Source organism: Triplophysa rosa, unplaced genomic scaffold (assembly GCF_024868665.1).
Source record: "Triplophysa rosa unplaced genomic scaffold, Trosa_1v2 scaffold232_ERROPOS241259, whole genome shotgun sequence".
In the NCBI taxonomy this organism is placed as follows: Eukaryota; Metazoa; Chordata; class Actinopteri; order Cypriniformes; family Nemacheilidae; genus Triplophysa; species Triplophysa rosa.
Window position 1 is genome coordinate 225,824 of NW_026634249.1, and position 14,341 is coordinate 240,164.

The 14,341-nt window shown below is 42.5% G+C and overlaps 3 protein-coding genes and 2 non-coding genes across 8 annotated transcripts; 4 read left to right on the forward strand and 1 right to left on the reverse strand.

Moving 5' to 3' along the window:
* slc25a3b (solute carrier family 25 member 3b) lies at positions 1-7,647 on the forward strand. 2 transcript variants are annotated; one of them, XM_057327464.1, is made up of 8 exons: positions 1-127; positions 413-562; positions 1,852-1,976; positions 2,891-3,070; positions 5,833-6,014; positions 6,357-6,529; positions 6,726-6,836; positions 7,219-7,647. In XM_057327464.1, exons 2-8 carry the CDS (start codon positions 427-429, stop codon positions 7,377-7,379), a joined length of 1,068 nt encoding a protein of 355 aa, XP_057183447.1. In that variant the 5' UTR covers positions 1-127; positions 413-426; the 3' UTR covers positions 7,380-7,647. The 2 variants fall into 2 exon arrangements, with proteins under 2 accessions (XP_057183447.1, XP_057183446.1); XM_057327463.1 differs by lacking the exon at positions 1,852-1,976 and adding an exon at positions 2,113-2,240.
* On the forward strand, positions 6,056-6,233 carry LOC130550106 (small nucleolar RNA SNORA53). Its single transcript, XR_008962343.1, has one exon. It is a non-coding gene; the product is annotated as a small nucleolar RNA SNORA53 (small nucleolar RNA).
* On the forward strand, positions 6,934-7,111 carry LOC130550105 (small nucleolar RNA SNORA53). The gene has a single exon (XR_008962342.1). It is a non-coding gene; the product is annotated as a small nucleolar RNA SNORA53 (small nucleolar RNA).
* Positions 7,648-8,245: 598 nt separating the features above from the next.
* Positions 8,246-11,969, forward strand: ldhbb (lactate dehydrogenase Bb). 3 transcript variants are annotated; one of them, XM_057327474.1, is made up of 8 exons: positions 8,246-8,377; positions 9,706-9,842; positions 10,135-10,252; positions 10,316-10,489; positions 10,565-10,738; positions 10,844-10,961; positions 11,606-11,729; positions 11,802-11,969. In XM_057327474.1, exons 1-8 carry the CDS (start codon positions 8,323-8,325, stop codon positions 11,967-11,969), a joined length of 1,068 nt encoding a protein of 355 aa, XP_057183457.1. In that variant the 5' UTR covers positions 8,246-8,322. The 3 variants fall into 3 exon arrangements, with proteins under 3 accessions (XP_057183457.1, XP_057183460.1, XP_057183458.1); XM_057327477.1 differs by having other exon boundaries at positions 10,135-10,186; XM_057327475.1 differs by lacking the exon at positions 8,246-8,377 and adding an exon at positions 8,391-8,527.
* Positions 11,970-12,542: 573 nt separating this feature from the next.
* golt1bb (golgi transport 1Bb) lies at positions 12,543-14,122 on the reverse strand. Its single transcript, XM_057327478.1, has 5 exons — positions 14,022-14,122; positions 13,495-13,586; positions 13,205-13,383; positions 12,745-12,826; positions 12,543-12,656 (listed from the first exon to the last, which is right to left on the reverse strand). Exons 1-5 carry the CDS (start codon positions 14,044-14,046, stop codon positions 12,618-12,620), a joined length of 417 nt encoding a protein of 138 aa, XP_057183461.1. The 5' UTR covers positions 14,047-14,122; the 3' UTR covers positions 12,543-12,617.
* Between the last annotated feature and the right edge of the window lie 219 nt (positions 14,123-14,341).

Consider the following 14,341-nt stretch of genomic DNA (forward strand, 5'->3'; position numbering starts at 1 on the left):
CATGCCGTGACGCAGCCGCTTCCTTTATCCGACGGGTTTTGCTACGCTCGCGCACATCGCTCGCTCTCTGTACGCGGCCGGTCGAGGAGAGGACGGAGGCGCCATTTTGCGACAACTTGTACAAAAAGTAAGACTTTTCCTCTCGTTCGGTCATAATTTCATTGATGTTTCGGCTGTAATGTGCGGGTTTGTTTACGTTGTCCACCACAAACGGATTTTAGCGGCTTAAATGGGTTAGAATGGTTTTCTTCAACAGCGTTTCACAGAAGCGCGGGGCCGCTGACCTCTCCGTATAACCTCACGATGAGAGTGTAGCGAGAGATCAGAACACAATATGAAATGCCTCATAGCGCCTTTAGAACACATTTGTGTTGAAACTGAACATGTGTTTTTGTGTTATTTGCTCGTTTAGTCCCAGCATCAGACATGTACCCGAGTACACTGACGCTGCTCGCCCGGGCGAACCCCTTCAGCGCCCCGATGTTCACACTGCAGAGAGCCGATGAGCCCCAGTCACACACTCCCGCACAGAAGCGCAGGCTCGCAGCCGCCGCCGTCGCCGGTAAGACACGAATCGCCTTTCACACTTCATTATGCCTTAACACCTCTATCGATTCTTCCAGCATCATAAGAATGACCACTGACCAATGCGTTTATTCATTCTTTTTCTGCTCTGATGGACGTCTCGCGGTTCAGAGTGAAACGATCTACTTTATTCAGCGATACGGTTAAAGGTTAGACGGAGTGCTAGTTGTGAGCAGTTAGCATTCTTAGCACAGCCTTTACAGGTGGTTTAGATGAGAGCTCCTGTAAGATTAGTATGAGAACTTCCTGAAATCCTGCTTTAGTACAGAAGTATGTGGATGAAGTATATAGTGTAGGTGAATTACACGAGTCGTTGATCGGTGCTTCTGAGAGGTTGTTGGGCCTCGTTTCTGTCATGGAGGGCAGTGAAGGACACGGATGCGCGGCGCGTTTAAAGCGCTTCTGAGGAAAACCTGAATGATATCACTTTTGACTGATCAAAGCTCGGCGATTATGTAAATGAAGTGTATTAAATGTCAATGAGGAGGTCAGGGGACGCGATGTTCTTTATTGAAAGCGTCCTATCGGTCGCATGACCCGTGTGTACCGCACCTCTTAAAAAGGAGCGATCTCATTGGCTAGCTGCCTTAGGATCTCGTTGAGTCATTAGTAAGCTGCACACTGATTGGCTCTCAGTCTCAAGAACGTCTCCTGGTCCAATATCATGTGTCCTGCACCTGCCCAGCACATAATCATACCGTTATATGCATTATTCATATTTATTTAACCATGTTGGATTCATGGGATAAGGATTATGAGTCTCTTTGCTTTTAGGTGCATTAATCCTTTCATCTGAGGAAGTTTATAGAGATCAAACACAAGATCTCTGTTGACAGCCTGTTGAGTGTTTGACTCTGTAGATCATTGTTTTTTTGAAGGATGAATGTAAAGCTAAATGATTTAAATCCTAATTTTGTAGTATAAATTTGTTTATTAACAAGTTTGTCAATCCAACATCAAACTGCTACTTATTATTATTATTATTATTATTATTATTAATAATCGGTTTTGTTTATTTATGGATGATTATTTCTGTATCTGGAAATATACAAATATGAAAACTTTGATTTCCTTCCTTTCAAATTATTTTTGCTTTTTCTCCACTGTTGTGTCAGAAATGATGCAGTTTCTTTACAGATTTTGTATATTGTATAAACGGCATAAATTGTCTCCATTTAAATCAATTTAAAGGAATCACGATTCGGTGTGCTTCCTGTACAAGTGTCTGAGATGTGTTTGTGTGGGTGATCCCGTGTTTGTCCTCAGAGGGAGACAGCTGTGAGTTTGGCTCACAAAAATACTTACTCCTCTGTGGTTTTGGAGGAATTCTCAGCTGTGGCACCACACACACGGCTGTGGTGCCCCTCGACCTGGTCAAGTGCCGAATGCAGGTGTGTGTGTGTGTCTGCCGGAGTCACCCGAGTGTGTGTGTGTGTGTGTGTGAGAACTGACCCGGTGCACCCCCCCATCAGCATGTTTAATGTTGTGTTGTGATGCATGAGCATGTGTGTTCCCCTCGTGTCACAGAATCAGGCAATAGCTGCGAGTTCGGCTCGATGAAATACTACGCCCTCTGCGGGTTTGGGGGAATCTTGAGTTGCGGTCTTACTCACACGGCTGTCGTACCACTCGACCTGGTGAAGTGTCGCCTTCAGGTTTGTGCTCACCTGCCCATCATCATCCCCACATTTCTAAGATGACATCTGTGGTGATGGGTCACTAATGTGATTGGAGGCTTGACGTGGCTACCGACGGTTTAGCAACTGCTTGCTTTTAACTGATCGTTGAGTTGCAGCATCATTAATCCGTTTCTTGCGCCTCCTAGGAATAGTTCTCCCAAAACATCCGCCTGACATTTACTCGTTGTCATGACCTTATGACACTTTGTTGGTTTTTCTTTTGTGAAACGCTGTTTTTCTGTATGCAGATGGTTGCTATAAGAAATGTGGCAGTCCAATTTACTTTGTGTTACAGAGAGCGACAACTGACATTCTGCTTATGATCTCTTATGTTTCATGAGTTAAAGAAGAATAACCGTTTTATTAAAGCATGGGAATGAGTGAATGGCTGTTTTAATTTTTGGGGGAACTGTTCCTTTAAATCCTGAGCCACCGATGTTATCCAGCTGAATTAATTCATGTTTTGTGGATGTTTTATTATTTTCATTTTGGTAATCCAGCATGCAAAGTGAAACCATTTTTGAAGTGAAACCATTAACAGTGTTCTTTCATAAGCGTTCAGTGATTGGTTCTGGGTGCGTGTGATGCAGACAGTTGACATGACAATAACCCAGAGCTGCGTTTAGGTGGACCCAGCCAAATACAAGAGCATCTTCAATGGGTTCTCGGTCACCATCAGAGAGGATGGCATGCGTGGATTGGCCAAGGGCTGGGCTCCCACCTTCATTGGTTACTCCATGCAGGGTCTCTGCAAGTTTGGCTTCTATGAGGTGTTCAAGATCCTGTACGGAGATCTGCTAGGAGAGGTGAGCAAACATCCATAACATCTTGAGACCTTTTATTGCCTCATTTGTGCAAAATAGTATAATAATTCACATCTTTACAAGAGGGCTGTCAAATATTAATCTCATCCAAAATAAAAGTGTTTTGTTTACATAATGTATACCTGTGTACTGTGCACATGTGTGTGTGTATATATATATATATATATATATATATATATATATTTTACAATCATTTAAATGTTTAATAATTTTAATATTTTTCTTAAATATATTTGTGTACACTAGGGCTGCAGCTATCAATTCTTTTACTAATCGAGTATTCTACTGATTTTCCATCGATTAATCGGGTATTCGGATAATAAGTACTTTTTCTTTATTAAAAAGCAATACTAAATATACAAGAGAAAATAAGACAGGTCTCTTAAAATGAGTAAAACAACTAATTTGTTTCCTTTTTAGAACAATTAGTTTTTATTGCTGAAATAGCATACATTAATATCTGTGAAAACTAAACCCATTTAGTACATTCCATTGCCATATTAAATTCAAAATGCAATATAATACAAATATATAAATAAGAAACATGAATAAAATTGGAATTAATTATTTCAAACAATAGCCTATGACTTTTATTTTTGCAGGTTGTCAGATGCTTATTTTTTAGTATGTCTGTTTCTTCACTCAAACAATAACATGTTTGTGAAATAAACTCTCAGCGCAACTCTGGAGGTGAAGTTCATGTCCTCATTCAGCGCAGACGCAGACAAATTCATGAGCATCACGCGTGTAGCACGTTAAACTGTGCAGTTCATTCACTCAGACACGCAGACCAGACAGATGAAATGTGTAAATAACAGGATTCGGTGTCCACTAGTCCGCATCTAGTTTGATGGACTCAATGCAGCCGGAAAACAAGTTTCACTCGTAAAATAGACTAAAACTAAGTAAAATATCAGTTCACCATTTCAATAAGCTATTAGGGCTGTGACGGTGGCAGTTTTTTACCACCGCGGTGGTAATAGACAAATCGACCGCGGTGGTGCGGTGGTTGAGAAATATATATTATTTATATAAATAATATTTATATTATTATATTTGCGTGTAGCAACCACATGACGAGTGGAAGAGAAATATAGACCTTATTTAAATACTTGAAATTGTTAAATAATTGAAATATGATATCTGAAATAAATGAGGATGAAACATCCGTCAATGTTTAACGCGCAAATCCATCAGTGAAACGGCACACTACAGCATATAAAACATTTAAATAAACATCAATAAATAATGAAAACTTAATTGATATAAGAAAGCTAAATACTAAATAAAAAAGCTCTTGTTGCAGTAACTTCAGTCAGTGGCGTATTAACCCTTACAGTCCTTAACAATTCCATTTGAAACGAACTGTTTAAACCTACATTGGCTTTCCTATTCAGATTGCCATAAAAACTTTACTTTTTCTGACTCGTTGATGTGTAATTTACTTGTTGACATTGTCCAGATTAAAATGTGTACAGCTGCACTAAATGCGCGTTCAGAAGATGTGCACAGGAGCGCAAATGAAGAGATGTCTCTCCGCAACCGCGGCAAAACCTGCGCGCGCTCCGACACTAAGCAAGCGGGTCATAGCCAGTTTTGATTTTACGTATCTGTTCATTTCACAACAAGATCCATTGCAAAACCCGCAGATAACCTGGGTTTTGCCGTGCAGGTCTGCGCTCGAACGCACCAACGGAAACGTATGCCAATAATTTCTGTTAATTTAAAATCTTTTAAATAAAACCATCCACAACTGAAAGGCTACAACTAGCAATCGTTATCGCAACTCTCATATTTATTACGCCTATATTTGTCAGAGTGACGTGCACTACCGCCGGTGGCAGTTCACCACCGTCATGGCACTTTACCATCGCGGTGGTGCGGTTGTTACGGCAACCGTCACAGCCCTATAAGCTATCAGTTATTTATCAGCATGAGAAATACGTGTGAGCGTGTGAACAGACTAAAATGTCTGTGTCTCACGGTGAATGCATGAGACTTGAGAGCCCTGTAACATGAACAGAGTTTAGCGGGCTGTGCGTCAGTAATAACGGTCCGTGGGGAAACGCAGTGCTCCGTGTGTACTGTATTTAAATGGATTAAACGAGGCTTCGAGGCAACAAAAATTGCCTCGATGATTTTTTGTATTCGAATAACTCGAGTTACTCGAGGAATCGTTTCAGCCCTAGTGTACACTGTACACAGACATATTACGTAAACAAACTTTTCTTCTGGATGGGATTCATGGTTTGACAGCCCTACTATTGTATAATTGCTCCTGTATGACATATCGCTTATTGCTCCCTGAACTCTCGAAGTCGCTTTGGATAAAATGTAAATGTACTTTACAACCTCTGTAGTGTGGTCATGTAGATCCTCATCTAGTATTTACAAACCACAGAAAATTTATACAAATCCTGTGGAAATGCATTGGTGTAAAACAGTGGTCACCAACCCTGCTTCAGTACACCTGTCTGTAATTATCAAGCAAACCTGAACACCTTGATTAGATGGTTAGATAGTTGATTGGGGTTGGAGCTGAAATCTTCAGGACGGTTGATCTCCAGGAGCAGGGTTGGTGACCACTGGTGTAAAGGGTTGATTTCCGCACTGATCTAGGGTCAGGCCTGTCGCTATGCATGTATAGTAGATGTTTCTAGTATACCGACAAGCCTTGAATTTCTTGATAGAAAAAACAAGTAGCGCTTTCACTTCAATAATAGTTTTAATTGTTCCGTCAACAGGAGAACACGTACTTGTGGAGAACATCGCTGTATCTGGCTGCCTCCGCGAGCGCTGAGTTCTTTGCAGATATCGCTCTGGCCCCTATGGAGGCGTGTAAAGTGCGAATCCAGACTCAGCCCGGCTACGCTAACACTTTGAGAGAATGTGCCCCCAAGATGTACGGCGAGGAGGGACTCTGGGCGTGAGTATACACCAGTTACTCTGCTTATTGCTTGAGAGATCAACACGTTCCTTAGATCCACCTCTGGGGAGTTTGAGACTCCCGGCAGCGTCACGGCTGTACGGTCAGAGGTACTTGAGTCATTGACGTGTGAGATCAGTCCACCTGCTCGCCCGGCCTCTCTCCGCCCTGACCCTTCACAGGACGACACCGGGGCGGAACAGCTGGAGAGCAGACAAACCTTTATTTCTAATAGGTCTAATAGGACTATTGGGCCTTTCTATAATCTTGATAACAGCGTACTCGCTAACACACAATACTGCTGAACATTCTGATAATCTGGCTTTGTGAATGTTCTGCTAGATTCTACAAAGGTGTGGTTCCTCTGTGGATGAGGCAGATCCCCTACACCATGATGAAGTTCGCCTGCTTCGAGCGTACCGTTGAGCTGCTTTACAAGCATGTGGTGCCCAAACCCCGCAGCGAATGCTCCAAATCCGAACAGCTGGTGGTCACCTTTGTCGCCGGGTACATCGGTAAGGCTCTTGCGCTTGTTTCTGTTCATTTAAATGAAGTTATTTGCCATTAATGTTAAGGAGCCTCGTTCGTAAAACCAGAGAAGTCGTCATGACATTTATTCTGCTTTTGTCACGAGGCCCAAAAATCTGCACATTCTGCATGTCCTATTTCCAGCCCAGCGATCTAATGCGTGTGTTTTGTGTGTGTGTGTAGCTGGTGTGTTCTGTGCCATCGTGTCTCACCCTGCTGATTCCGTCGTGTCCGTGTTGAACAAAGAGAAGGGAAGCACAGCCACGCAAGTCCTCAAGAAACTGGGACCTAGGGGTGAGCCTTCTCCAACTTTCTACTGTCACTATGTGCTGCTGGTAACCGTGTTATCGAGAGTGGCTGTTGATCGTGTTTTATACGAATGTAGTAGCTCAACACGTTCCTTAGATCCACCTCTGGGGAGTTTGAGACTCCCGGCAGCTTCACGGCTGTACGGTCAGAGGTGCTTGAGTCATTGACGTGTGAGATCAGTCCACCTGCTCGCCCGGCCTCTCTCCGCCCTGACCCTTCACAGGACGACACCGGGGCGGAACAGCTGGAGAGCAGACAAACCTTTCATATCAGTTTTGTTTAGTTAGTGATTTTTTTTACCGCGGTAAATGTGTTCGGCACAACTCTTAATCAGGTCATGACCACAATGCTCTTGCATGTTTTTCAGGCGTTTGGAAGGGTCTGGTCGCCCGTATCATCATGATCGGTACCTTGACAGCCCTGCAGTGGTTCATCTATGACTCTGTGAAGGTCTACTTCCGTCTGCCCCGCCCTCCTCCCCCCGAGATGCCCGAGTCCCTCAAGAAGAAGCTCGGCCTCACTGAGTAGACGACTCGAGAGATCCGACGCTCGTCCACCTCCATTAGTCTTTTCGACACAGCCGCACACCTCTGTTTTCTATATTTAAGTCTGTTCTGAGTCCCGGCCGCCCTCTGACTGACGTCATGACTGTGAGGGGCAGCTCGTCTCCTTCATAGGGGACCATCATGTCTATATAGTCTATATACAAACGTTTGTGACATGAATGAATGCAGTTTGGTTTTAATCTCTGACATTTGTTTGTCAGTAGTACAATAAAAAAATCACCTGGGTATTATACACGACTCGTCTCTCTTTATTTCAACCTTTCACTCTTTCGACCTCAGATTTGTCTACGCACATAAATTTAATCTCTGTGTAGTTTAACCAGTACACAAACTGGTGTTACTGGTTTGTTTTCAGGTGTCTTTCTCTGGCTAAATACTGCTCGGCCGATAAAGTGTAGAGTGGCCACTTAACACATTAGTGATCAGAAAAACGGAATGTGCTTTTGAACAATACAGAGTTCATAATTCAATGTTGTGTGAGGTGATGTGACGTGTTCAGCATTGTGACATTTTCAACATGTTTAAAACAAGTCAGCCCCCTGCCGTGGTGTAGTATGACATTGTCGGGTATTTAAAATGAACCGTTGTCATGTTTTTAACCTTTAAAACATCCCTTAATAAACAATATGAACACTTTAAACCATGCTTAATCTTTCTCCTTGTTGAAATTACAAGTGCATGTATTTAAAATCCTGTTGTTTTGATTTAGCTGCGCAGGTCATTTGTAATTTTCTGTCAGACATCACACAGGTGCAACATGTCACCTGTCGCAGGATTACTGTAAAACCCTTACCTGTCTGCTGCGCATGCGCAGAGCTGCGTCTGCGCCGCTGTCACTACAGTTCTGCGCAGCTGCGTCTGCAGAACACTGACTGACTGCAGTCTCCCCTCATCATCGACCTGTCATGCTCGTCTCGTGCTGGTATCTGTACCTGGGAGTTCAAAGCCTTTATAGAGAAGGTGAGAACCGACAGATATGATTCTCATGCGTCTCAGTGACCTTGACTCGTGCGGAATGGGAGTTTGTTTGTCTGGTAAAGAGCGCTGCAGCAGGTCAAACGCGCTCAGATTTCTCTTGTATGCGCTGTAGGGTTGAGCACCCGTCTGCAGGTAAGTGCTGTCAGGGTCTACATGTTGAAAATAATCATTGACATGTGTTGTCAGCAGTGTTTGGGAGGTTAGAGAGCACAGAGGACAGGCTGGTAGAAATGACGTCACAACGATTTTAAATACATGAAACATAATCATCATTCTGTAATGTCTGCTGTACCGCAGAGAGTTTAATGGTGAATTGCATTGCTCAGAATGTGGACATACACATTTCCACAGGAGCCTTTTTATCTCTTTCTATTTTTTATACTTGATTTACTTTTTTATACTTTATTTATAGTTCGTCTTTACGGTTTACTGCATACAGCTGCTTTGCAACAATGCCTAGAGATAAACTTGTCTTTAACCCTTGTGACGTAGTTTATTGTTGCATTTTAAGTCTGCTGTTTTAATACCACACCGTACATCCATCAAATCCTGTTTAAATTGACATGATACTTATCATTAAAACACAGATTTTCATGAGACTTAAATGTGAGATGAACAGTGTCACATTGAACTGAATTTAGCTTTGGTTAGAGTTCAGTCCCTGATAGCACACATACATCTGGTTTACGTCTATTTGACGTCTGCATTTACATCTGCAATACATAGTTTTGCTCATCTGCTATACGTCTCAGAGATGTCTGCTGTCAGACGTCATATAAACATGTAGAAGATGTCTGTAAGATGTTTATGATTTAGAATGGATGTACAACAGCTCTTTCTAAGATGTTTAGCAGATGTTTTTACGCAGCAGATCTCCAGATCTTTAGCAGACGTATTACAGACATTCAGACGTCTCCGAGACGTATTGCAGATGAGCAAACTATGTATTGCAGATGTAAATGCAGATGTCAAATAGACGTAATCCAGATGGATTGTGCTATCTGGGGTGATGTGTTTCATCACATAGCATCTGGAAACTGTACATTGTTAGAAACAATAGGTTAAACCTGTAAATATCACATCTGTACACTCGTTTAAACAATTAGATGTTGTTTTTTTGTCTATATATTTTTTCACTTTTTTATATAGTGCATTATTGTTTTTGTTTAATTCTCATTTTTTCTATCTTAATGTATATTTGCACTATGGTTGAACCATGTGTACACTTTCTTCTGCACTAAGCTCCTGTCGCCAAGTCAAATGAATAAAGCTCCTTCTGATTCTGTTTGTTTTGTGATGTTTCTGTGCAGTGTTAAATATGGCATCAGTTCTTCAGAAACTCGTCACTCCGCTCTTCAGCGGTCCGTCTGAACCTCCCAGAAATAAAGTGACTGTCGTCGGGGTGGGTCACGTGGGCATGGCGTGTGCCGTCAGCATCGTCCTGCGGGTGAGAATCTGTCACGTACACTTTCATCACTGAGACATGTTGTACTTGCCATTTGGACTTTGTGACCAAAACACAACATATTCCTGAAGAAATAGTTATTAATTGTACAAACAGGGCGTCACTTGCGTGCTTGTAACAGTTACGTCATACAGTGTTTATTTACCAAATTATTGATGTTAAACAAAAAACCATGACCGAGATGTTGTGCAATATGATTCAACAAAATAATCATGAAAAGCATAATCATAAATTGCATACATTTGTTATAAATGTGTGTGTGTTGTGCGATTAGGAGCTGGCGGATGAGCTGGCGCTGGTGGATGTCATGGAAGACAAACTGAAAGGTGAGATGATGGACCTCCAGCACGGCAGTCTCTTCTTAAAGACGCCCAAGATCGTCTCAGGCAAAGGTAGAACTTGGTAATACTCATTTGGTGTGTTTTGATTCCTGTCTGAGCCGTCTGATCTCTCAGATTACTCTGTGAGCGCTGACTCTCGTATCGTGGTGGTGACGGCGGGTGCTCGGCTGCAGGAGGGTGAGAGCAGACTGAATCTGGTGCAGAGAAACGTCAACATCTTCAGACACATCATCCCTCAGATCGTCAGATACAGTCCCAACTGCGTCCTCATCGTCGTCTCCAACCCGGGTACAAACCATCCTTCTCTTCATTGGTTGATTTGTGTGTCGTTTGCTTATATCATATCATGTTCTGCCCACACAGTGGACATTATGACCTACGTCACTTGGAAGTTGAGCGGTCTGCCCAAACATCGGGTCATCGGCAGTGGAACCAACCTGGACTCCGCCCGCTTCCGTTATCTGATGGCCGAGCGTTTGGGGATTCACCCCAGCAGCTTCAACGGCTGGATACTGGGAGAACATGGAGACTCCAGCGGTGAGTGGAAAACACACCAAATTGGATCATAAGTGCTTCTGCTTGTCTCAGAGACAATATCACTTGGTTTTATGGGTTCACGTTGTGCAAAATGTTCATATGCAGTTCTTGTTTGGAGCGGCACGAATGTGGCAGGTGTCCGTCTCCAGAAACTCAATCCAGATATCGGCAAAGACACGGACCGGGAGAACTGGAAAGAAACTCACAAGATGGTTGTGGACAGGTACAGCCAACAGAACTTTAAAGCCCCCGTGAACCGGAAGTTGCGATCGTTTTTACTTCCGTATATTGACGCATTTCCGAGTGAAATTGAATTTCTAATGAGAAAATAGTGGGCGTGGCTTTCGTCTTTCTCTGGGATTTCATTGGATGTATAAGATGAAACTGTAGAAGGGGAGGAGTTAACAGATGCTCCACCCAAGCCGTCTAACTTTGAGATGGATAGTCACTAGAGGGCGGAAGTGCATTTTCAGATTTTAACTGAAGAGACACATTCATTTTAAAAAGAGAACGACCCACATTGATAAACTATTAACTATAAACACTGCGATATTTCATGAAAAAATAGGCATTGTCATTTTTCATTTCACTGGGACTTTAACAGTTCACATCATTTCACATCTGTCATCATTTATTTAAGACCTGTATGCGAGTCTTTCTTCACTGGAACACAAAAGAAGATATTTTGAGAAATGTCTCAGTGGTTTTGTGTGCCTACAATGAAAGTCAATGGAGTTCAGTGTTGATTATCAACATTCTTCGAAATATCTTCTTTTGTGTTCTGACGAAGAAAGAAAGTTTGATGTGACACGAGTAAACGATGAGCTAATTATGGGTGAACGCATTACATGATTGTGTTTACGGCAGTGCCTACGAGGTGATTCGGCTGAAGGGTCACACTAACTGGGCCATCGGTTTGAGCGTGGCCGACCTGACGGAGAGCCTGATGAAGAACCTGAACCGGGTTCATCCCGTTTCCACTATGGTGAAGGTCAGTCACTTGTAAAGGTCAGTGTCGTGCTGTAGTAAACGCACATGAAGACGTGTCCTGCGTTTGTTTCAGGGTATGTACGGGATCAGTAATGAAGTGTATCTGAGTCTGCCGTGTGTGTTGAACAGCGCTGGAGTGAGCAGTGTGATCAACACGACACTGAGCGATCATGAGATCTCGCAGCTGAAGAACAGCGCTGACGCTCTGTGGGACATCCAGAAAGATCTCAAAGATGTGTGACGCTAACAGAGCACTCCTCATTTCACACGGTTTGAGCTGTTATCATCGGGAAACACTCTCTGTGAGAAATCCAGCAGACATCCACTCATTCCTGTGTAATATTTGCATAAATGCTTCAATGTGATGAAGGTTTGCCAACAGAACGTCAAGGATTTAATCCATTTATTAAACTTTTGTCTGTAAAAACGTACATTGGTCTCACGTGTCAAATATTTACAAATACAAGTCAGTCATTCATCAGAACAGCACTTCACACGGGTTCCTCGCCATCATGAGGAGATGAAGGAAAGTCCACTCCAGCAGCTGGAGATCAAATATTGACGATTTAAAAACAACGACAAACAGTTGGCACATAAAAGCGCAATAAAAAAGTCACAATCTCATTCAGAACTGGAGGATTCTCAGCGGTTGGTTTGTTTATTAGGAAGTTTCAGCGCTGGTCTCTGTCGCTGCTGGAGGGAGACGTGCCGTACAGCGTCAACAACAGCAACTCCTCCACAAGTCCCAAAAAAACATTTCTCCACAGGTCAACTAGAAAAAAATCTCACGTCCTTCATTCCAGGAGTACTCCACCGCAAGCCAGAGACGCCTTTTACAAATATAAATATGAGACAATCATAGAAAACTAAAAACAGAAGCCAGTAACCGTTATACCATCGCGTTGCTCTCGCCAACTTTGTCCACTAACTGAAAGAGAAACAGATGTGTAGTTTTGAAACGGGATATTTATCTACACGTGTGTGAAACCGTCAGCAGATGATGATGATCGACTTACCCCTTTAATACCCGGAAGATTCAGTAAAGATCCAAGTATAGGCACTCGTCTGATGAAGCCAACGGCTACTGGGAAAAAACCCCTGAACACAAAACGTGTGACAAATGAAAGACAAGTACATCTACAGACATGATGAAAACACATGTGCTGCTGATAACTGTATTCACGCAAACACAGCTAAGGTCTGAGTGATTGCTAGGCAGTTGCTAAGGGGTTCAGAGTGGTTGCTAGGGGGTTCATGGTGGTTGCTGGGGGGTTCATGGTGGTTGCTAGTGGGTTCATGGTGGTTGCTAGGGAGCTCCTTACTGGCCCAGGTCAAAGTTAGTTCATGGTTTAAGACTACATTAATAAAAATGTGATGCTTGATCTTATCAATAGCATGTATCTGTCGCTTTTCTACAGATGTAGAAACTCAAACTCAATATTAGTTTGTCATAGCACATCCACAGTCTAAAGTCACCTGAAAAGGAGGAAAAATCCATAGACCTCCAGCACAACACCTATGATGGGCCATCCGATGAGCACCACAAACACTCCTCCCAGAAAAAAACCAGTGGCTTTCATTTTATGCCGCTGGAAAAAGAACCGAAATGTCCGTTCCAGTCCGATAACAAAAGACAGACCTGCAACAAACAATATCTACGAACACACACAAGAGTATTTAATGCATCTTCACTTCATTAGAACTAAAGAGATCCCAATTACACACATTTATATATTGCGTGCGTGCGTGCGTGTGTACATACTCACATTTCCAATGGCCAAGAGAGCTTTATCAAAGAACAGAATCATCCCAAAGAAGAGGAAGAACACACCGAAGCCCGTCAAGCCCATCCCAATCTCTGCTCAAACACACAAGAACTTCTGTTATAGTGCTGCACAAGACAACAACACAACACTTTTCTGGAGGAGGATGTATCAGAGCTGTAAACCTTCTGACCGATTACTGTATGTTACTGAGTATGAGTATCATTCACCGTGGTATTACAAATACTTTCAAAGAATAATGTCCATGTTTTGTCTCATGTATTGTCTAGACAAATACAGTGATCGTACACTATGATGTTCTGAATAGTATTCACAAGGTACTCCAGGGTAGCACTGTGATAGGTCATTAATTGTAGTTAAGAGATCAGACAGTGATTTGAGACACAATCAAGACCACACACACGTCTCCATTCATTCACATTCAACACTTCCATCACATCTGAAGCGCCATTTCTGACATTTCTCTCCGAACTAACACGACAGACAACAAATTAAAATGTTTGACTTACTTTGCGAGTCTGATAATGAAATCATGTTTCTGATGTTTATCCGTTGATTATCTGTTTGATGTGTGAAACTGTTCTGTATACGCGAGCGCCACGACACCGGAAACACGTAGACACGCTTGAAGCGATTACGCAGCTCGTGACTTTTCTTCCGTTTAACGTTAATTTCATTTAGTTAATCCGCCGTGGTTTCTTTTAACAATGTGTGTCCCTAGTGCTTATATTTTATTATATTATAATAATAATATTTTAAAATATGATAACAATATTTTATTATGTTATTTATTATATTAAGTACTAGCCGGTGGCCAGGAACGCAAGGA